The 24,234-nt window shown below is 35.2% G+C and overlaps 1 protein-coding gene across 20 annotated transcripts in view; it reads left to right on the top strand.

Annotated features, from left to right (window-relative positions):
• Positions 1-23,695, top strand: part of DOCK9 (dedicator of cytokinesis 9) — a 128,579-nt gene extending 104,884 nt beyond the window's left edge. For 15 of the 20 annotated variants that reach the window (XM_063336762.1, XM_063336868.1, XM_063336851.1 and 12 more), the window contains 14 exons: positions 1,640-1,777; positions 2,075-2,257; positions 2,915-3,028; positions 3,166-3,381; positions 5,111-5,168; positions 6,992-7,098; positions 11,990-12,112; positions 12,470-12,583; positions 14,077-14,223; positions 16,268-16,478; positions 18,053-18,243; positions 19,443-19,543; positions 19,746-19,884; positions 22,452-23,695. In XM_063336762.1, coding sequence (XP_063192832.1) covers positions 1,640-1,777; positions 2,075-2,257; positions 2,915-3,028; positions 3,166-3,381; positions 5,111-5,168; positions 6,992-7,098; positions 11,990-12,112; positions 12,470-12,583; positions 14,077-14,223; positions 16,268-16,478; positions 18,053-18,243; positions 19,443-19,543; positions 19,746-19,884; positions 22,452-22,574 — 1,965 coding nt within the window. In that variant the 3' untranslated portion in view covers positions 22,575-23,695. Of the gene's footprint in view, positions 1-1,639; positions 1,778-2,074; positions 2,258-2,914; positions 3,029-3,165; positions 3,382-5,110; positions 5,169-6,991; positions 7,099-11,989; positions 12,113-12,469; positions 12,584-12,834; positions 13,275-14,076; positions 14,224-16,267; positions 16,479-18,052; positions 18,244-19,442; positions 19,544-19,745; positions 19,885-22,451 lie in introns of those variants that run through there. The other 5 variants (XM_063336898.1, XM_063336904.1, XM_063336891.1 and 2 more) reach the window with 3 other exon arrangements.
• Positions 23,696-24,234: the final 539 nt, after the last annotated feature.

The following is a 24,234-nucleotide window of genomic DNA, read 5'->3' as shown; positions in this document are numbered from 1 at the left end:
ATCTGAAGAAAGGATATTATATCAATTTCCTCAAAAGGATAGGGTTTGTAAGACAGCTTTTCATTGTTTTTCTATAAATGTGGAAGTAGTAAGCCTTACCATCTTTTAGAACTTGCAGTTAGGTGTTTAGGTTTGGGTCATCTACAGAGATCTGTATACTCTTCCAAGAGATAAAACTTTTTCCTATGACCAAATAGTCTGATTAGATTATATCCAACCATTTATGTTTAGCTTCCTCTCAAATGGCCCCCGCCTGCGGCTTTACTGCATAGCATTTGGAGACCTTTGGTCTCCTGCAAGCATTTGTATCTATGCATCTACAAAGCTTGAAACCACACTGAGTTCTTCTGGTCTGCAAGTCACATTATCAGAATCGCTTTTAATGGGAGGACTGCCTCCTTCAATTTTTTTAGTATTGAGGAACATTCAAAATGCCTAGGGCTGTGCTGAAATTCTTTAGCCTGCAGAATTTCTTCTGTCTCCATAAATAGCAAAGGAGACATCTGCAGTTAAATGTCTCTTCCATGTTTGAGAGAGCTTAAGGCATGCTACAAGACCCCCAGGTCTATACTGGGCCTCAAGAATCTTTTTAAAAAAAATTGTTGAACTAGATTCTTTGAGTTAATATTACCTTAAAACTTGAGATAGTGATGGAGCTGCCTTGCAGCATGCCCCTTGGATACCTGTATATAGTAATGACAAAGAAGAGTAGAGCGTGCAGAGGGGAGTTGCAGAGGTGCAAGACTTAGTAGAATCATGTCAGAGGGCCAGTGGAGTCAGAGGGAGCAATACTGAACATGGTCCTCTTAGTTCTGGACTCCCTGGACTGGACTGAGCAGTGCCCGAGTTGATTAAACTATTTTGGTGTTTTGGAAGGGGAGAAACCTCATGGTTTTGTCCTAGGATCCCATAGGAACCTAGTGCATACGCTCAGTGGGCAAAGGGAGAAAACAGGTCCCCAGAGCAAAACAGAAGCAATACGAGCTGTTAAAAGTAGATGCACAGCTAGTACCCGTGCTAGAGAAACTGATGAAGACCAGATTTTTTTTTTTTTAAAAAGTCTGGATAGAAGGCAGCTGTTGGTGATACAGAAATCAAGAGTAACCCTGTGTATTGCATGCCTTAGAATGAGAATATTGATGGAGGTAAAACTCTGAAAAGTAACTATTGTCTTTGTCCTTAAGAGCCCTTTCAGTTTTAGTTCTAGGACAGTAAAGAAAGATGGTGAGTAGGTGGGAGTTTGGTTTTGGGGGAGATTTTTTTGAGAAGATAGTAGTAGGAGGTATTGCTATGAGAAAATTCCCGTCTCAGCTGCTAAAGCCAGTGTAACCGAACTGTGTTAATACTTTGAGTGTGCCTCCAAAGGACTGTTAATAGTAACTGCTTTAATTAACAGCTGTTAAAAACAATTGTGTTCTATAAGTCTACTCAGAAGCCAAAACTTTCTTTATAAGCAAGGTTAATGAAGTATTAGAAATATCTAATTAAAATTCAATTAGTATTATTAAACATTGTGTTAATACTATGCAGATTTATTTTTTTTTTTAATTTGCGGCTTTTGGATGATCTGTGTATATTCTTAGAATAGTATAAATGTATCTCAGTATAATAATCCTAAATTCTCACTATCAATTTCAAGAATCAACTACTGACTGATCATGGGCATAATCCACTGATGAAGAAAGTATTCGATGTGTACCTCTGCTTCCTTCAAAAGAATCAGTCTGAAACAGCATTGAAAAATGTCTTCATAGCTTTAAGGGCACTTATTTTTAAGGTAAGAGGTTTAAAAACAACTAGTCTTCAAGTACTTACCCAGTTCTTTAGTTAATACACTTATGTAAAAACTTAAGAACTAAAATCCCAAATTCAAACCGATCTGATCCCAACAATGTGGAATACCTGTCCTTTAAATTGCTCTAAAATCATTTTGTGTCATTAACTACTATAACCATTTTTTTTTTCCACAATTTGGGAGTATTAATATATTTGTATTTTTCTTTACATGCTTATTTTATCAAGAACTTAAGCTAGTTTTAATGAATAACTTCTTTCTTTTCTATTTTTTCCTCAGTTTCCTTCTACATTTTATGAAGGTAGAGCTGATATGTGTTCTGCACTCTGCTATGAAATTCTGAAGTATTGTAATTCCAAACTGAGTTCAATTCGTACTGAAGCTTCACAGTTACTGTACTTCTTAATGAGAAATAATTTTGATTACACAGGGAAGAAGTCTTTTGTTAGGACACATCTGCAAGTTAGTATACTTTCTTTATTTTTTGTTTTTTAAATATTCTATTTGTAGATGCACAGTTGCATACCAGTGTGCAAAGCCCTGTCAGATAAAGGCATAAATGAAATTATTTTGGGTTCAAGCAAGGTTGGTACTATTCTAAGAGTAAGATGATGTCAGTAAAAGTATGTTCAGTACAAGGAAATACTTAGAAACAATTGGATGGCCCTGTGTTTCGTAGAAAATTATGTCAGTAGAAATGTTCTGTTTTGTAGATGTTATTTTGATTGTTAAATGGCATACCCTGTTGCGTCTGAAGAAGAAAATGCAGCAACAAGCATGTAGAAGTCTAAAATAAAACAAATACATGGAAAATTGTGTGTTTTGACAAAGCTGGGAACAATAGTTTACTACTTTACTGACCTCTGGGCTAAGCTTACTTAGCAGAGAGTCACTAGTCACCTAGCAATGTGTATGCATTAAATTTACACAAGCCTGTTTTTTCTTGCCTATGTTACTCTACAAGTAACTTTGGAAAAAAAAAAATAATCAAATATCATTTTACTTATGGGAATAATCTTTCAATTAAAAAGAACAAATCTTCCTTTGTAATTGCTTCATAGGTACATCTCAAGGGTATTTCATGAAATATGCACTAACAAGACATTTGTTTCTGTCAAGGTTATTATTTCAGTAAGCCAGTTAATTGCTGATGTTGTTGGAATTGGAGGAACTAGATTTCAGCAGTCTCTTTCCATCATCAATAATTGTGCCAATAATGACAGGATTATAAAGGTCTGTTTTTATTCTTCTTTCCGTACTATAGAAAGGTGCTTGAAAACTCATTCATAGCATCTTATGCAATTGTGTTTCAACCTTTTATTATGCAAAGAATAGAAAAAGGTAGTTAACCTAACTTTTCCATGTTCTAGCACACTACATTCCCTTCTGATGTTAAGGATTTAACAAAACGGATTCGTACAGTACTGATGGCTACAGCTCAGATGAAGGAGCATGAGAATGATCCAGAAATGCTTGTAGACCTCCAGTACAGTTTGGCCAAGTCTTATGCAAGTACACCTGAACTAAGGAAGACGTGGTTAGACAGCATGGCAAGGATCCATGTTAAAAATGGAGATCTTTCAGAGGTAAGAGGAAAAAAATCAAACTAGTTTTAGCTTTGTAATAAGCTTAAGCTTATCTTTCTTGAAATTGAATGTACTATACGTAGTTGTTAGCAAGTAATGTAATAAGCATTTTTAATAAATTTTGAGTTGTTAGTAGATTAGTTTCAATGATTGATAAGTTTTTGTGCTACCCAAGTACATCTGTAAATAATTTCTGATTAGTAACGTAAGGAATATGTTTAACTACTGTAGCTGACGAGCTACTAAGCCAGGAATGCTCATTGCAAACTATGGAAGACACAGACCTCCTACTTAAAAATATCTTTGTTATCTGTTGCTAAAACACAGCCACTCCTTGAATTCCTCTCCAGTTGCCTTTACAGAATTAGCTTGTTTCTATTCCAGACTGCTTAAAAAAAAAAAACAAACACCTAATGTTCTTAAAATTGACAAATCACCATTTTTTGCTTGAAAAAAGAAAGCTATCTGATTCCACTGTGCTGTTAAAATATTTAATTCTAGCAAAAAGGAGAGTTGGGAGTGGGGATTTTTATATGTCTTGATGATGTAAATATTTTATCAGCATACAGAATGAATTTTGTCTCTTTCTGGATGTTTGTTCCATCTGAAGGTAAATCACGTTACATGACATCACTGAATTTCATAAATGTGTCTGTTAAACTTAGCATCATGTAAGCATGTAAATATCTCCACGAAATAGTAGCTGCTCTCTTACGTCTTAGTACTAGAATTCTTTGCTTCTGTATGGTAGCAACACGGAAGGCTTATACAGTACTCTGTTAGTAGCTTGTATGTCGAAGGAAACAACTTCAGCTCTCTCAGAAGACAAGATCTTTCGGTCCTTTTCAGGTCTGTTTTTTAATTTTTTGTTTAAAAACTTGGAATCTTTGTACGACTAGGTGAGGACCTCTGTAAATCACCAAGCCCAACCCTATACAAAGTATGAATTAGAGAGAATTTCTGACAGATGCTTGCCTTTTTCTTTCACCTTCAGTGTCTGAGATTCTGCAACCTCCACGTGTAAACTGTTCAGTTGAGAATTACAGTTAGAATAACACTTTGCTGTGAGCCTAAACCTTTTTTACTTAGTAAAAGAAGAATCTTAAATATTTTTTTGTCCTTTCTGTGGAGAAAAGCACGCAGTGTCAACTTCATAAAACATCTCAATTAATTGAAGACTACTCTTCTCCTGTTTTCCATACTACACTCACCATATTCCTTCAAATTCCATTAGTAGGTCTGATCTCTTCTCTTTTTCTTTTGATGCTTTTAGATGATCTGTCACCAGGGTTTTTTTTCCTACATTTTTCTTGGTCTGGAGCCAAAAGGCAAACAAAAACAGGTTAGCAGAAGAACCATCAAATGTTAGGTAGAATAATTAATAGCTCTTTTGTTTCACATAACACTTAAAATACATTCCAAACAGAGATTTGTCTGGTTTTATTATAGCACGGCATTCCTACCTTGTAATTTGTGATCTGTGGTCACTCTCAGATTGTGCACTGCTGTCTGTGCTACTCAGTGCTCTCGTAAAGGAGTGAGTGCTCTGGCATGGTTATTGTTTTGCATAAATGAGGTGGAGAATTCTTACACCAGTCATAGGACATCTGCAAAGCGACAAGAAGGAAACCAAAGAAATTGTCTCAGGCTAGGGCTCTTCTTATATACCTTGCTTTTAGTAGTTCCATTGTAGTAGTGATTTATAAGATTGTTACTGTTTCTGTTTTAGGCGGCAATGTGCTATGTCCACGTAGCAGCACTGGTTGCAGAATATCTCACACGAAAAGGTATGATTTTGAAATCTTACTTTAATGTTTATATTTTTTCATTATAGTTTAGGAAAAGCAATAGTTTCCCTGAGGAAGTGGTAGGCGTTTCAGTGTTCACCAAGGACAAAATTCTGACCTAATCGGATAGCATTCTCATATATTTAAGAGTATACTTGCACATCTAAGGGGCAGCATTTCAGTTGAAGGTAAATCACCATTTTTAAGAAAGCAAAAATTATAACTTTACACCAGAGCTGCTAACAGCTGAAGTCAGGCCCTTTCTAAAGCAAATTTACCAGTGAATATTCTTGTTCGACAAAGTCTTTCACTGCATATAGGGAAACCTGGCATTGCCAGAGAAGTCAAAATAAATTTGTATGGTTTTTCAGATGCTGAATCAGTGATAACTGTGCTCAGAATGTTTCACCTGTCTTGTTCTGTGCTAGCAGCTGTCTCTAAAAGCAGATTTCTGATGACCCTAGAGATGAAGTAGAAAACTGTCTTTCATCTATAGGATCAGAAGAGTTCTCGGTCAGAGATTTGAGAAAATAAAAGATTATGTGGCTTTTATTAAGAAAAATAGATCTCTAGAAGAAAATTTCGGAATTCTGTTCAGACTGGTTATGATGTTGAGCTAGTGTTTTGGTTTTGTAGGAGAAGAATTCATGTTCGCAGCTTTTTAGCTTTGCCTTTTCATGACTGTTCAAAATGAAGCAAAGTCGTGGATCTACAAGATGCCTTTTCTCTGGTCCTTTCCTGCCTCTTGCCAGATACTCATGTAGTGTATAGGCTCTCCCCTCTGCCCCAATGATTTCAGAAGCTTCTCTGAGACCAAATCTGGAACTAAGTTGCTTGTTGAAGTTACTATGCCGTCTTGGAAGTCTGATAACAACTAACTGATAACTAGTGATAATCTGTATCAATTTGTGATTCCTTTGTTTGATCTGCTATTTTTGTCTTCTGTCATATAGAAGTTATTTCCTCTCAGCAATATATCCAGGAACAAAACAAAACCATGCATTTGAGGCAATCATTCGATAAAACCTCTGGTGATCAGAATCCCACCTGAGCAGAAAGAATCTTTGTAGGAATGAGCTGTGAAATAAATATGCGCAAGTCCTTGTGCTTCTGTAGTATTTACTAATTGCTCTTGGGGCTTTAATACATTTTTTGGCCAAAAATCCCAAGTTCTTAATTCAGCAATTTGATCTAATAAAAAAAAAATCTAACTAGAATGGGTAAAAGAGGTGGGTTTCATGTTAGAACATTCGAAAACCCATTTTTGCTAAATACTTATTTGAGTACAGGAAGTTAGTTTGCTGGGGTTTTTTCTTGTTTGTAGACTGACTTTCTATATCTACAGCTGAATAATCTGGTTTGCCATCCTTTGATCATTTTGTATGGCTGATGTCAGTCCATTCGTATTGTTCAGACTGGGGAAGCTGATACGCCTGTTTGTGCACACAGTTACAGCATGGCTTCACACCAATTTAATTAAATACTGTAAAAGCTACCTTGATTACCTTAGACTTAGGATGGGGTAGATTAGACACATGTTTAAGATAAAATACGAGGATTCAGACGCTACTTATTTTGGTAGGTAAAAGTCCAGATATTAACACTTGTGATTTTTTAAAATCTATTTATTCTTAGATAATGTGAGGTAATGTGAGGTCTAGTATTTTAATCATGTAGTGGGAGGCTGGATTTTTTTTTTTATTTATTAATTTGGTGGAAGGTATATTTAAATATGGCCTCTGCCTAATCCAGCATCACAAAATGGCCTAATCTTATCCTGGTGGAGAAAAGTAAATTTGTCTGCTTTTCTTTTTCAATGACAGGGATGTTTAGGCAAGGTTGTACTGCTTTCAGAGTAATCACACCTAATATAGATGAAGAGGCTTCAATGATGGAGGATGTTGGAATGCAAGATGTTCACTTCAATGAAGTAAGTAAACACAAAAGTGTTAGAATTGATGCACATTGAAGTGCTGTTTGTTTTTCCAAGTTTTGTGTTTCAATCTGGAGGTTGACTAATAGGAGGGATATTATAATTGTTTTCTTAGCTGCTACTCTTATCCTAAAACTGAAAGAAAAAAATATGTGAGCTGTTCCAGCTTTAGAAAATTTACTATATACATATATTTTAAATAAAGTGCTAGCAAATCAACTCAACACTACTATTGGAATAAAAGTAAGCAAAATGGATTTTTAAGCTAGTTGACAGGATGAACACAAATGTGGCTTATTTATTAGAGTTAACAAGATTTGATTGGTTTGGGGTTTTTTTTTTTTAAACTGGCTTTGATTTAGGTTGCTACTATACCAACAATCATGAAAATTACAGTTTCCCTAAGCAAATGTGCCATAACAATGAAAGTGGTTTTACTGACACCAAACTTGCGTCAATGTTGTCTTTTTCTGGCTTAAGTTTCACTCCTCGTGTTTTCACTGATCCTTCTGTGCTGGTTCCACAGTAAATTTTACTATTGAGAAGTCTATGTGACAAGATTATGAATAATCTTGCTCACGAAGAGCTACGTCTACACTATGTATTTGCCAATATAGGTGGGGGAGGGAGGCACAGACCACTACTTGCAGTAGCTGTGTTGGAAAAATCCCTGGTGTGTAAGTATAATTGTACAACAAAATATTTTTTGTGTGTGTGTTTTAGTTTGTAGATGGCGAAGGTGTATGACAAAATTATTTGAATGTACAAATTGTGGCTATACTAACAGATTTAGGAGGAACAGATGAAAGATTTAATGGTCTAAGCCTGGGTTTAGGCCTAGGGTACCTGTGTTTTACTCATAAGTTCTGGTACTGCTTTGCTCTAGAGTTTTAAGACAAACATTGTTGACTTGCCTTTTTCTGGCAAGGCAGGAGTTGGAATTACTTGAAATGAGAAATAATAGTGCTTTTTCTTTCCAAAGACACACAGTAGGAGATTGCTTTTTTTTGAATTTATGTGCTATATTCTTTAAATCACTGATTCTCCTGATCCAGCATGGAATTTAGCATATTACTCAAAGCAAAACGTAAGCTGCTCTTAGGAAGCCAAGAGTTGGGTTTCTAGTGACTACTGATGATGGAAACTTAATTGTTAGAAATTCTTGACAGTGTCTACCTGACAAACCGTTTGTCAGAGCTAAATTCTTTTGTATTTTTTAAATTGGAATGTCTTTATTAATTTTCTCATTAGTCAGTTGCTGCAAAAAGATATACTGCTTTTTCTGGGTCATTGAACCCTACGCAAATTTATTTCCATCTCTCAGTGTTTCCATGGAACAGAAGTAAGCCAAGAGTGAAATTATAAGCCTGTGGAGCTTCCAAAAGGACCAAACCTTGCCAAATTTCATTTTTTCCCCTGCATGCAACCCTTTTTAAACTTAACCATGTAGTACTCTAGCTGATTAAATATTGAAAAAAATTACTATTTTTCAGATAACTTCATATAGTTCACCCCAGGAAGAGTAATAATAGGGAAGATCTGTTAGGTTTTTAGTAGGCAAAAATCATGGAGAAATTAAGATGATTAGTATTTCACAGAAGTACTTCAAAACAGGTAGTCTAGTTGCTTTGTGAATAGGAACGTATTCATATATGGAGTGTTTCTTCAGTATGTTCTTATGTAAGCAAATCTATATTATTCTAAGAAAAAAAAATCATATGACAGATCAGTTGGGTACAGAAATCAGAAACGCAGAAACATATCTTTCAATCTGTACTTTACTGAGCAAAATGATGCTTTGATGGGAATTATTCCTATACATGGTAATGACTCATGTGGAATTTCTTTCTTAAAAGTTGGGATTTCCCTGGATGCTACTTAATTTAGAGTTAAATCTCCAAAGAGTAATTACAAGTATGGAAGCTCAGGGGGATCCCTCCATGTTTCTAAAAGGGCAAAATATTCTCCAACTTATATAAAGTCTTCCTAATTAAGTGAAATTTGTCTTAAGACTTTATGTAGTTTCTTTCTTAAAAAGTTGAGATTTTTAAAATTCTCAGTTTAATTCTCATTTTAAAATAATTCTCTCTCAGGCCAGGGTTATTCTGTCACATATCCTAAACTAGCCAATTGAAAAATCAAAATGTTGTTGTTTTCTTTTTTTTTTTTTTTTCCTCCCCAAATACTTACTGTGTGTGTTTTATTAAAACAGTTGTTTACTCAGACAGCTTATTCAGCAGTACAAGTCAAGTTCTCCTTGCAGAACTAGAAATCTTCTGAGTATCAGAAATAGGAAGGTAAAAGCCTGGAACCTGCTATCCTTTCCATGCTGGACTTTGCTGTAAGCAATCCATCTGAGAGAGATCTGAGCTGTGGCTAACAGGCCTGTGGCAAGTGCCAGATTCCATGCAGATTAAGGTTGGAAACAATTTCATTCAGACTTGTTGTTTTTTTTCCAAAATAAACTCTGCCAGAATACAGCTCCACCACAGACACTACATCAGTCTCTACCTTCCTATGTGTTTTCTTCTGGTCTCGTTAGCTATGACTTTACATGAGAGCAATTATTCTAACTTGCAGATTGGTAAATGAAAGAGCTTCACAGCTCAGAGGATATTACAGCTTTTGTAAGTGATCAACACACGGTGTAATTCGGTATATTAAAGCACTTTATGAAAAACAGAAATAGGTACTTACCCAAACATACAAGATACTTTAAATTTGGTGATAAAGGCTGGTGGTGAACATCTTCTTTAGCAGAGTAGGGCTGCCATTTAGAGGGACCTCGAACCGAAGGAACACCGAAGCCTCTCAAAAGTTTTACAAGGACAAGTGCAAAGCCTTGCATCAGCGAAAAAATCATCTGATGTCTCAGTACAGGCTGGGGATGGACTGGCTGGGCAGCAGCTCTGCAGAAAGACCTGAGAGTTATGCTGGACAAGAGGCTGGATGGGCATCAGCAGCGTAGCCTTGTGGCAACGAAGGCCAACTGCATGCTGGGCTGTATTAGAAAGAGCATAGAGTCAAGAAGTGGAGGGAAGTGGGTTTTCCCCTCCTGCTTGACATCTGTGGTGCCCAATCAGTAATTTTGTGTCCAGTGCTGCCCCCCGCAAAATCAAGGGAGATATCAACAAACTGGAAAAAGTCCAGACACTGGGTTAGGGGTTAGGGAAAGTGCCAGTCCCTTCTAAGAGGTGCACAGTAAAAGAATAAGAGGCCGTTCTTGCAGATTACAAGAACTCTTATGGATATGTTGAAAAAAAAAAAAACCTCTTCCCATGAGGATGGATAGGCACTGAGACGTGTCCCAGAAAGACTGTGTTCTTTTCTTCCCTCCTGTCAGCTCTCCTGCATGAAGCTTTTGCTCTATTTTTTTTTTCCTGTGTGCAAACAAAATTTTACTGCTTTACTGCATTTGGATGCCCTCTGGTGTCTGAGTTAAGACTCTCGTCATAAGACCTGTTTGTGGCAGCCCTCGTGGTCCAGCTCTGACACTGGTCTTTCAGTTCTCACCACCTGGTTGTGAGATGGAGATACTGGGGAGTCAGGAGATGTTTTAGGGACCATTGCAGCACATGGACAAGTGTAGAATTTTTCAGTCTCTTTTTTGCTCTCAGTATTAAAGTTGGCTTTTCTTAGTGATGTCTCTATGCTGTCTTAGTGCTCTACCAAAGGGAGGAAGGGAATAGAGTAGCATTGGATCCCTTCTAAGAATAAAAGGAGTTATTTCCGGCTTCTGGCTTCACACTGCAATGTAAGAGTGGTACCAGAAAGTCTCAAGAAGTAGACATGTCATCTCTTCTGAAACCTCTTAGTCTCAGACTTGGATTCTCGTGGAGGTTCTTGGGGCTCCAGACATGTTTGAGGAGGTCTGAGATCTGTTAGGGTATGTGGATGTGAATGGGCTTCTTCACTGTGGTTCTGTCACACTCAAGCTGTGACCAAGTATATGACAGCTTTGTCACAGGAGCTATAAGCTGTTCCATAATACCTGTAAAATTGTTTGTTATAACTGAGTTAATGTAGTCAGCCAGGTGATTTTAAATTTATGAAAAGTAGAGCAAAGTAATAACGTTATCTTAGTTTTGTTACACGTATTGAAGTAGAAGAAATTAAATGCATGGAAAGTAAATAATTATGACAAACTGAAGGAAGGGACTTTATGATGTAACTAATGCAAAATGTATGCTTCCATTCTAACATACAGGTAAACGTGGTTCATGTATAACCTTAAATAACTATCTTTTTGCTACCGGAGTATTAGGATCAAATCCAACAAAGCAAAGGTGTTTTCTTGCTTGTGACTCTGTTTTGACCCTTCAGGATCTCTCAGCTTCTGTAACTGTTGTTATATATCTTTTCACTCTGGGCCAAGTGTACCAAATTCCAGTGTTATACCTTGATAATTATTCTGAGTACGGATTTTGGTATTTTATCTTTTTGTTTTATTGTTGATGTAATTTATTTGATAGTTTCCTTCAGAACCATTACAAGGAAGTATTCGTATAGCTGCCTTTTAAAAATAATGTTCTTTGTGCAAAACCAAAAAAACCCAACACTTTGAAAAAACATTTTACAAGGTAAGACAAGTTTGGGTTCTCACATAGGTGTCATTTGTGGACTTAAGAGGTCAGGAGCATCTAAAAGAAAAACGATGTTCCCGGTAAATCCAAAAGGTACATGTGTACACTCAGACCATTCTGTTATGTTTTGTTTCCTCTTAGCAATTTTTGATTGCCACAATAATTTAAATTACTCTGTGTAGATAATTTTGATTTGAGGGAGGATCTCCCTTTTCATTGGGAAGAATTCATTTAGTATAATTATTTGCCGTGCTTTTCATGGCTACTGAATTGTTTTGCTTTTTCAAATGTGTATCCAAATCTAGGATGTGCTGATGGAATTGTTGGAGCAGTGTGCTGATGGACTCTGGAAGGCAGAACGCTATGAACTCATTGCTGACATATATAAACTTATAATTCCCATTTATGAAAAACGGAGAGATTTTGAGGTACTAAATTCATCATAAGTAAATTTGAGCAAGAAAAAAAATCCTAATTTTTTTTAGTCTTAACTGCATGACACATTGCACCTCACAGAATAACAGTATTACAATTGTAAGTGAAATACCAATGTGTTGAAATTTTATTTTTAAATAATTAAAAATGTTTTTCTTTAATTAAATACAAATAATTAAAAATTATATCTTCCATATTGTCATTCTAGTACAAGTGCTAAACCTATTACTAGTGTTCAATAAAACAATATATTTAGTTATTAACTACAAGGACGTCATTAATTGTTGCTTTAAGATAGGAAAGTTCTACATTATTCTTTTTACCCCGTGATTGTTTTCTTTTATTTTTAGAGGCTTGCTCATTTATATGACACTCTTCATCGAGCATACAGTAAAGTAACGGAAGTTATGCATACAGGCAAGAGACTGCTGGGAACTTATTTCAGGGTAGCGTTCTTTGGACAGGTGAGTATTATTTAACTTTCATTTGTCTGCTCTATGCAGTAAGAAAAACTCATTTTACAAGGTATACTATTTCATCATCTGTGTTGATACCATGACATAAAAAGCACAAGAAATATGGTCTGTAAGGAATAATTAAACACCATCAATAATTTAGTTTAAAACACTTATCAATTCCAATACATTTCTTCCTTATTTTCCTCAGTAAATTTTTTGCTTTTTTTTCTTTTTCTTCTTTTATTTACTACCTTAAGGCAGCGGTAAGTTTCCTGTAATGTCAGTTCTTAGCAATGTATTGACTTAATGTCTGTAGTGCTACAGTGTGGTTTGCAAGGCTGCTTCTTAGAATGGTATGCATTAATAGCCATTGCAATTAAAAAACTTAACATTAAGTTCCATTTAGAGAACAAGTCACTCTTTTCTACGCATCAGTATTGCATGCTTCAAACAAAAGTTCTGGCTGTGTATCGGACAGCTTCACATCCTCTACTACATGTCTAGAATGCATATGTATCAGTACGGTATCACGCAGTGTCAAGTAATACACTGTCTACGTGCATAGCCCAGTTGCTAATTGTTCAGCTGAGCATGGAGAATTGTAAAATACTCTGAGCAGTATAACTTTACATGTATTCTGTTGTCTTTTATAACTTTATAGCAATACCAGTTTACAGACAGTGAAACAGATGTTGAGGTAATTACGGTAACTGCTTACAAAGCAAGCAATGCAGTAAAAACTACTGCATTTCACCGTAGTTTGATGTGGGTATTTTTGTCAATCTAGCCTGTGTTTATACATGATATGTTGTGCTTTTCTATTTTGTCTGTTTCGTTTATGACAAAAATATTTATTTTCTGGTTTCAAACATGAACTCAGACATGGCTTGTTTTAAACCAATGACCTGTTTCACTTTCCATGTACTCTATGCTGCTGTTAGTTACAGGTTTAAAACAAATGCTTTATGCAATAAAAATAAAGAAGTATATGCCAATGTAGTACACCATAAAATTACGATCTTTAAATAAAATTTCATTTTCCAGAATTAATTTTTTATTAGTACATAAAGAAATTTTTCAGATTATTTCTATGTAAACCATTGACAATATACTCACTTGTGAATCAGATGGTTCTGTTGGGTATCAAAATTACTGTTTTGGCAAGTGAAACAGTGCTGAAAGTTCACTTTTAAATAAAAGTGAAAAAAAGTTATCTCAAAGGCTTGGCACGCCATAAAATTACAACAAACCTTTAAAATTTTAACTGTATGTTTCCATTATCTTTCACTCATTCTGTAGTCAATTACATTTTTCTGATTTTTTTTTTTTTAAATTCTCTTAGGAAACCTTTTTTACTTAGATTTTAATTTCTCTTTATTTACATTTGCTTGAATCCTAATGTTAAATGTTTATATTTGCTTTGAGCCACACACATTATGTTCATCTTAATCATTGCCCTATGGGTTTTTTCCAAGATTATGATTACTTTTTTTTAACAGGGATTCTTTGAGGATGAAGACGGAAAGGAATATATCTATAAAGAGCCTAAACTCACGCCTCTTTCAGAAATTTCCCAAAGACTCCAAAAACTCTATTCTGACAAATTTGGATCTGAAAATGTCAAAATGATTCAGGATTCTGGCAAAGTATGACTTTTGTTCTCTCTAAAAAATTCTAATGTATTACTTCCGTCAATCCACTTGAAATACTGTGGGATTGCTGTCCTTTACTCATTTGGTACAAAAACATTTACGTCTAAAAGCTCTGCTCGTTTGAAGGGCATGGGAGAAATATCCTCTACTATTAAGTTTACTTTTACAAACAACCAAAAGAGCTTAACTTTCGTAATGTTACCTCGCAAAATAATAGTTGTATCTTAGAACAAATTTGGATTATGATCATAGCCCTTTGTTATCTTCAGCTATATTTCTTGCCAGTTCATGCAGACGTTCTTTGGAATTTTTCCCTTTCCTGCACCTCCAGATCAGAGTACAAACTTTCTTCTGAAATAAAAAACAGACCCCTCTTCTGAGACGAGTACCACATGTAAATAACATTTTAATTCTGTATCAGTTGTTCCTGTTATCCTTTGCCTATGTCTCTTGAGCCTTCTCAATTTTATGAATGCTTAAACTGTAGAAAAAAATGTTCATACAAAGTCATCTGATGAAGTCTAGATTTGTCATAGGAAATGCTTTCCTTTGTAATTGAAGGCTCCAAAACTGGTGAACTGAAAAGAGCTACGGTATCCTGTAGGCTGAGAAGAACACATACTGCACAAGATGCCTCTCTGCATTCCTTTCCTCAGCCAATTTTTAACTTTTGTTTGGCTTCAAATTTCATGGTGATTTTCTCGTATTATAATTTCCTATCTCTTCTGTTCCTTCATTCTGCCAGTAAGATCACAAAGTTCTGTGCTTCTCAGACTGAGAAATGCAGCACTCAGAATGGTGGCCTTGTCAATGTTGGAATGTTAAAAGGAGAGGACGACTTAGGCAAGGGCTAGATTTCATGCCATGGAAAGCAAGAGATTTATTTTGTAATCTCATTTTTTTCACATCTCTCCCAGTGTACTCTCCTGAATACTTTACAATTAATTAAAATGCATACATTTGTCAGCATTTGTAGGGAACATTTTCTATCAGTTGTACTAGAATGAGTACATAAATTACCACTTAAGTTCCAGTCCAATAATCTTAAAAAAAACCCACCAGATTTAAAAAAAATAAATTAATTAATCAAGCAGCACATTCCAATAAAAATGGATAACAGCAGGGAGACCTTAGCTCTGTTCCCAGTTTGCTCCAGGACTTCCCTGGTGATTTCATGTGTGTACTTGCATTGTTTTTCCCACTTAGTTTATAGAAGTGAAATTGCTCAGAGACAGGCAGAGATAACATGAGTATTTGATGTGGGACTAAAATGATAGGCAACAACTTTTAGAAAGATGCACAGGTTTAGGGTGCCCTCTTTATCCTGTGGTTGGGGGAATTTACAAAAAATAAAAATCCTTGGTCCATTTAGGAACCCTGTTGGGCAAAGACTTAGGAGGCCATGTCTATTGGTGCTGGAGACTAGTTGCCACTTTTACCAAATTAAAGATCTGCCAGTCCATGAGGCTCTTTCTTACTCATCCCATTCTAGAAAGAAAATAACTGAATAGTGAAACCTTCAATTTGCCCTTCTCTCACCGGTGTATGGTTTGGGACCCTCCTAGGGTGTCAGAGTTGAGACAGACAGATTGGGAGAAGTGCCTTCTGAAGGTGATATCTGAAGCATTTACCATGTAGGATTTTATTTGTAATTATTAGATATTTTTATATCAATGGATTTTTTTTGGTCTCCAATCTATTGTTGTATCAGCTGTCATGGAGTACAAGTGTTTGTTTCTGTGCCTTCCAGTGTTAAGCATGGGTAAAACTCTTTATTACATTTTTTGTTTGCAGTTCTGCATATAGCAAATATCAATTTTAAAAAACAAACTAACAAAACCACAACATGTTGTATTGCATCTAGCTGTGTTGTCTTCCGAATAGTTAGAAACGGAATGCAGACAAGCATTAACATTTCCTGTGTTTTCAGTAATTAACAGGTTGAGAACAAATTTAATTTCTGGAAGTTGTGTGACTACAGTTAAATCCACTTTATTCACAATGTAGCTGTTTGGGGTTTTTTTATCATGTTTTTAAGGTAAATCCTAAGGATTTAGATTCAAAATATGCATATATTCAAGTTACACATGTCATTCCATACTTTGAAGAAAAAGAATTGCAAGAAAGAAAAACGGATTTTGAAAGGACTCATAACATTCGTCGGTTTATGTTTGAGATGCCTTTTACTCAAGCTGGTAAAAGACAAGGAGGAGTAGAAGAACAGTGTAAGCGACGGACTATTTTGACAGGTACTGACTGGATGGAAATTTCCTTTAAAAGAAAACTACTCTTGTTTTGTTTTTTATTCTTAATTCTTGATACTAGGTTTTTCTATATGTTGTATATTTTGTCAGGAAAAAAAAGTTCTTTAGAAAGTTTCACACATTGCTGTTGGAGGTGACAAGGATTGAAAAGTATATCAAAATATTATTAGACAAAACAGTCTTTTAAACTGAGTACATACTTGAAAGTAATACTGAAAAACGTGATATGCCAACACACTTATAAATGACCATCTGAGAATACATCTATCATTGTGTGGTTCCATAACCCCTAAATACCGGAAAAAGAGTAAATCTTATATTTTACTATGTTCTAGCTGCCTTTTTTGTTGTTGTTGTTTGTGTGTTGGCGGGGGTGTGGATGGTTGATTTTGTTCTTTTGTTTTGGTTTGTTTGGGTTTTTTTTAATAATGGAGTGTCTTTGTCTCTCCCTTTACCCTTCCCCTTCCCTGTGTTTACCTCTCTTAGCTATAAAACATCGAAGAACAGTGGTGTTATGCTTGCTGGTTTGGGTATGGGGTCTTTCAGCATTCTTTCAGTCTTTGGACCTATCAAATGCAGTGTTGGTTCTTCTGGCTAAAAGCTCCAAAAGAGCCTGAAGGGCAGGTTCTTGTTTGATTTCCAACCTCTCTTCCATTGTGACTTTGATCTAATCACTGCACTTTAGTTTCTCATTTCTTAGCTTTAGAAAAGAGAGGGAGAATGCCCATCTATCTCCCCATAGGCTCAAACTTTAAAAATATTTAGCTCTTTGGTGCAAAACATTTTATTATGCTTTTAAGGGAGATAATTAAAAGTTATGGTGTGTTTGGCAATGTTTCTGTATAACATGTAATTCTGAATTTGTGAAATAATAGGTTGCGCTTTGACTGGAAGTATTAATTCAAATGGTCTAATTCTGTTCTGTATGGATTTTTCCATTTCACTTCCTTAAAATCCTTTATAGCTATCAGCTAAAAAACTTTTCATATATTTAACCAAGTATAGGTTTCCATATTGGTTTCTTCTTCTTTTTCCTTAAGCTTCAAGAATTGTGAATCTGGAGGCTAGCTTTCCGTGTTCTTGGAAAAAAGACTATTTTGTGTTTTGTCTCTGTTAAATGTGAGCTTCTGTATCACTGTGTTAGTATAGTGGTAAAAACAACATAAATGACTTCTATGTCAGCTGTCCGTAGCTAATACTTTTGAGGAAATAGCAAATACAGCTTTGCTATTTTTGATTCTTCTCCTCTTTGAGGTATGTGGGTGATAAGAATTCATTTTACAGTTCTCGTATGAATTAAGTTCCAATGGTTTATTTCTTGGTTATTGTTAGTTGCGGTAATGACAATGATCTTTCTTTGCTATAATACATGTAAAGCTATGCATATTTGCATTTTCAATATTTTGTTTTCCTGTACATTTGGTAGTATTTCTGATTACATATGTTATTAAGTTGGGCACCTAATTACATCAAAATGAGATTTTAGCATAAAATTCTATCAAAACACACCTTATTCAAAAACCTGTTTCTAACTATATTAAACTTATTTCTGTCCATAGCTATACATTGTTTCCCATATGTGAAAAAGCGCATTCCAGTAATGTACCAGCACCATACTGATTTAAACCCAATTGAAGTAGCCATTGATGAAATGAGTAAAAAAGTTGCAGAACTTAGGCAGCTTTGCTCTTCAGCTGAAGTAGATATGATCAAATTGCAGCTGAAGCTACAAGGAAGTGTCAGTGTTCAGGTAAGACCAATACACTTTGCCATTCAGCTATTCCACTTGCTTCTGTCCCTGAAAAAAAAAAATATAAGTAGCATTTCATCATTAGTTTCTATTCCGTATATTCAAGAATGTCCTAAATTAGAAATACGCTCACTGTTTGCAGTTATTTCATATAAACATTGATCATGGACAGTTAGAGGAAAGAATTAAGGTTCACCTCTGGAATCTGATCTGAGTCCCACCAGGTTTTGGAGTAAAGCTGAAACTACCATAAAATAGTGACTTCCCATATGAGGAGGAATTAACCTGTTTTGCCTAGATATAGGTCTGCTTACATTATGTTCAACATGGTCATTATTGCTCTTGTATTTTGGTAAGATCCCTATGGAGATGAAGAGGGAGTGCCAAAATATAGGAGAAGGGTAATAGTAGAAAATCTCACTGTGCAACATTTTGTTTTGCCTAAGGCAAACAAGAACTAAATGTATAAAGAAACCATCAGATTCACCAAAATAGGGTACATAAAGCAGTTGTAGCATATACAAATCTTTATCGTAAGGGACTTAAGAACGCAATGACAGAAGTGCTGCTCTATTATTTTTAACTGATTCAAATCAAGGGAATGGTAAACACAGTCCTCTGAAATGAACTGTTGTCATGTTGAAGAGAAAAGGGAAGAAAAAAACAACGCAACAAACCACCAAGGTTCCAAAATCAGGAAGTTGTCAAGCTAGCATTTGGGATGAGAAGGGAGGGGCTCTTACTGTTAATACAAAAGAACAATAGGGATGAGTCAGAAATAGTTGAATCCACTTTTCCTGTAGCTGCCATAATAGCACAGTTAAATTTCTGCTAATTATTGCATAATTTTCAGCTTGGAAGAGGGTCTTCAATAGATGAGCAGACCAAACAATAGTAGATTTAGCTCATTTTCCCACCCTAATTTCATAAACAGAGATGACAGATTAGCAATATCAGCAGTTACTTTGCCTCATCATCAAAGTGTTTTCTTTGTGCCAGGACAGATTCATAGAATGCTGTCGAGACCTCTCCTGCTCTTATGTTCCTACTCCAGCAGTTTTCTTATTTCATAAGTCCAACTTCTTTGAAATCAATGCATTCTCTTAAGAAAAGCAAATCAGACAGACACCTCTAATACCTGTTATTGCTAAGACAGTATGTCAGAGAATTGACTCTTTCATGATTCCTTTTCTTTTTAGGTTAATGCTGGTCCGTTAGCATATGCAAGAGCTTTCTTAGATGATACAAACACCAAAAGATATCCAGATAATAAAGTAAAGCTACTAAAGGAAGTTTTTAGGTATGTTTTTTTGAAAAAAAAAAAAAAAAAAAAAAAAAATTGTCTTTTTTTCCAAGATTTGATATTGCAAGAATTTTTTTAAAAAACTTTTGATGCATTAAAAAGCATTAAAAACATACTTTAAGTTGTCATTTTGAATTAATCTTTTGGATTTTGTGTTCCTGATTGAGATTATTTTTTTTTATTGTTTTATTTAAATCAGGCAATTTGTTGAAGCTTGTGGTCATGCTCTGGGTGTAAATGAACGACTTATAAAGGAAGATCAGTTGGAATATCAAGAAGAAATGAAGGCCAACTACAGAGAAATGGCAAAAGAGCTTTCTGAAATAATGCATGAACAAGTATGTGCTGAAATTAAATTATACATATTAGCATTCAAAACATAGCTGTAATTTTCTTGAGGAGAATCCACTACAGACAAACTGTAGATATGGAAAAACTCTTGTGGATTGAGATGTAGGACCTTGCACCTGGGATCCATGGTAGAAATGTCTCCTGACTTCAGAGGCAAGGATGTTATTTCCAGGAGGGCAGGAAGGGCTGAAGATTCACGCTTGATCCCTGCCTTCTTGGCATTTTTATTCATCACTACTTCAGGTTCCTTTTCTTTCATCCACTGTTATTTGTATGCTCTTTTCCCAGAGCCGTAGAGTGGCTCATAGTTCGTATCCCTCAAGACTTGTATTTCTGATACCTGTGTGTTCTGATAATATTTTACCTTACAAGCACACATGTCTGAGACGTATGACCATAATAGCAACTTTTTTTAATCTAGGGCTAATGCATCCTAGTCTGGATAACCAGTTGATACAAGAGGAGCTATGAATTTCTCTTGTCCATGCTGCAGGCTTTATCAGAAATCAAATTATCAAAAAAAATCAAACTTGAGACCTACCTGAGGCATTCAGTCTAGCTGACATTTAAACACTCTGTTAATCTTCCAGCTCTTTTTCAGGATTGCATCCTTTACATGTACAGTGACTTTATCCATTTACTATTTTTTGACATCTCTAAATTACTCTATCCAATAAATACTTGCTCAAAAAAGATAGTCATAGGCTTATCTAAGAAAGATTTACCTTTATTCTACCCTTGCTTATATGGTATCCAAAACTTCTATGGTGATTTTTTTTCTTTTCAAAAATGTGTCAAATGGCTAAAGTTCACTTTGCACACTTTCTTGCTCTCCATTATTTCCTGATGTAGTTTGCTCAGGTACCGTGCTATGAGTAGCTCTGTGCTATGGTATAATTATGGTGAAGTACGAGAATACAGCGAGTGTACAGGCTTTATTTTCATTCTCTTATTCTTTTGTTATACTATCACAGGGAAAAGCTTACCACAAAACTATTTTTTTTTAACCACGAATGACAGAATATTGTGAAACAATGTTTGTAGGGAGTGATAGCATTTTGTCAGAATCCATGTGGTGTTGTTTTTTAATGAAAAACAGTATCTTCCAGACAGGCGTGTAGAGAAAAACAGTTTTGAAAGATCCATGGAACAGGAAAAGAGATTGCTTAGCTGACAGAAATGGGACAGTTTGATTGTGTTTTGATGTGGTGTATTGAAAAGCGGAAAGCAGTGGAGGGTTTTAGAAAGGAGGATAACTGATTGGACAGCTAATTAAGATGAACAAGGTATCTGTGAGAATTAGACAGAGGTACAGAAGACCCCTTCAGAAAAGAGAGGAAACTGTTTTGGTCAAATAATTTAGTGATAAGGATAATAAATGAAAGATTAATATTCCCCTGGCATAGGAAAAAGTAAAAGGATATCATGACAGTTTCTACACAAGAAAGAATACTTTGAACTCAATGCAGGGTATGTGTGTTTTAAAAGATGCTCAGGTGTGTGAGTTTCCAAAGACTGATGGTAAGAAAAAACATGTAATGCCTGAAACTTCAGGACTAAATCACATTGTCTAAAAGTAAACAAAGAGAAGGAGGGGCAAACAACTGGTGCCGGTAAGATAGTGTGAACAGATATGAAAGTATGGCGCTGACTGCAGTAATGTGTACTGTTAGCTTACCACTGTGTTCTTTTTATATAATTAGTTGTAAGTAAGTAAAATATGCTATTTTGGGTTGATTTTTTTTTAAAAAAAAAAAATTAGATTGGCCATTCCCCTGAAGGCTTAGAATCATGATACTCTTCACTGAAGTCTTTAAAAATGTCACCTTTGTGTGTCTGCCTATTGCTGTATTTGGCAAAAGAGCTTCTCACAATGTTTATTGTAATGTCATTGAAAAAAAACTATTAGCTGTCTTATAATAGTGTGGATTTTAAACAATTGCAAAAATTGTGTTATGAAAAATATAGAAAAAGAATCTTAACAGATTTTTCTTTTTTCTCCTCTGCTGCTTGCCAATATGATCAGATGGGATGGTAATTAGTTTTCTTTATTTCTGCTCTTAATTTGTCTAATCTTCATATAATTCCTTCTTTTACAGTATTTCTAATCTTAGCATCAGTAAATTCATAGCCGTTAAGAATGAAGTGTTTTTGGTGTTTCGATAGCTTATGATAAAAATGCTCAAAAAATACATTTAAGTCAGGAAAAAAAGCTGGGGGGAGGTGGTGGTGCAAAAAGCAAGTCTGTTGTCCTTGTGAAATTCCTTTTGAAAGTTAACAAGAGAAAAGAGAGAATCTATTCAAGCTTCCTGTAGGGAGAACAGTGTAATAACCTAAATTAGGAGAACTGATGTTGGACAAATAACTACTGCCCTCCTAAATCTCATAGCGGATGGCTGAAAAGAGTAACCATCCCTCTGAAGAACTTTGGGGCAATTGAGAGAGTACTAAAAAGTGGAGTTGCAAGGCAGCAGGTTATGAAATTGGTTAACTCTTTTCTAAATGCTTGTGTCATTTTGTAACATTTTGGTAAATACATGTTTTCCGTTTTAAGATTACTCCAGTTGAAGAAAAGGCCAGTGTTATGCCTAATTCGCTACACATCTTCAATGCCATAAGCGGAACTCCGACAAGCACAACAGTTCATGGGATGCCCAGTTCTTCTTCAGTTGCATGATTGTTTTGTAAAGGAAAGTATGTTCGTTTTTTTTTTTTTTTTTTAAAGTATGTGGATTTGCTTCGTTGTGTGCAAACTCAGGATGATTTTGAAGCTAAATGTTGGGCACGTGCAAGCTGCATAATTCATACGAATGTCTCGGCACACTTAGCAAATAGCAGTTACTGGTAATAGTCTTTTAGAGTAAGGGAGCGCACATATATTTTTTAATCTTGCTGGTAACATTTAAAAGTATTCACAATGTCATTGCAGAGGTGCGTGTTGGAAAATTATAAAGTTGAAGTTAATTTCTCTTGTTCGTTAGAAAGTATTATTAAAATGAATTGCACATTACAAAAAAAAAAAGTGTTGTGGGATGTAATTTTGCAGATATGTAACATTCAGGTGTTCTTTTTGTGTATGGCACATAGAGATTGATTCCAAGTACAAGAACTATTTTGGGGCTAGACAAAGACACTAGTTTTTTGGGTTTAATGGAACTGACAATAGTAGTTTTTGTACCATTTGGCAAATTGTTGTGCTTTATTTTATACCTTGTTGCATTTTGGAGGTATGTGAGCTTAGATCTTATTAAACAACTAAATACAACCAAAGGTCTGTATTAATGAACACTGAGTTACACTAAAATATCAATAGTAGTAAATTGTTCTGTACATATTGTTTGTTAATACAGTCCATACAGTCTGTACATAAATGTATTACATTTCTAAGCATTTTTTAATATCCATGCCAGCTCTTATCCTTCTTCTTTCAGTTTATTGTGAAAATTTGCTCATTCCAAGTATATGCAGACTTTACAGTTCATTTATTCCTGTATATAAATAAATGCAATATAAAGATGTATACAGTCTTTGCTATGTTAGGTTTATATGCAGTTATTAAAAGAAAAAAACTTTTTTGCCAAAGCAATGGAGTATGTAATTGGTGATCATGGTTACTGTGGTAAATGGTGGTATAATTTAAAGCTTTTTCCATATTCTTATTCTTTTAAGACATTAATTTAGTAATTTTATATTTGGGGAAAATAAAGGTTTTTAATTTTATTTAACTGGAACCACTGTCCTGCTGTAATTAAACATTCTGTACTACATCTATATTAAAAGGAAAAAAGTAGTTACTTTTCTCATTGTGTGCTCTGGTTTTTATTTTAGATTTGTCCCTGAGACTGGGTAAAGATGAAAGCTTGATCCAAAAAAATGGCTTTTTGCAGCTTAAGTATGAGATATAAGATGAGATGCAGACACTTCTAGGGTGTATTTCATGTGCCTTGTTGATAAAGGGAATTTAGGTTATTAGTTAAGAGATCAGTTTTGGATCCATCGCGTTTGACGCAAGTAGCGTGTTACAGTAACTAAAGGTTTTTACTCACCAGTACAGTTGATATTAAGAAGTCTTCAAAACTTTCCATCACATGCCAGTACCCAGATAAATACTTCTAGGCAGTGAATCCATAATGCTGTGATAAGAGACAGTTCCCTTTCTCCCCCTCTGCCCTATATGCTTTCACTTTCTTGTTGGTTTATGCAAGTGGGTATAGGAGTACTCGCTTACATATCACTTGTAGTTAGTCTCAAAAGGTATTTCATTGTTAGGAGAAAATATCCTGTGGAGTTGTTTTGCCATTCAGGAAGATGTCTGTGTCAATATATTAACAGAGATT

This window comes from Chroicocephalus ridibundus, chromosome 1 (assembly GCF_963924245.1).
Source record: "Chroicocephalus ridibundus chromosome 1, bChrRid1.1, whole genome shotgun sequence".
Lineage (NCBI taxonomy): Eukaryota > Metazoa > Chordata > Aves > Charadriiformes > Laridae > Chroicocephalus > Chroicocephalus ridibundus.
This window is presented reverse-complemented; position numbering and strand designations above follow the sequence as displayed.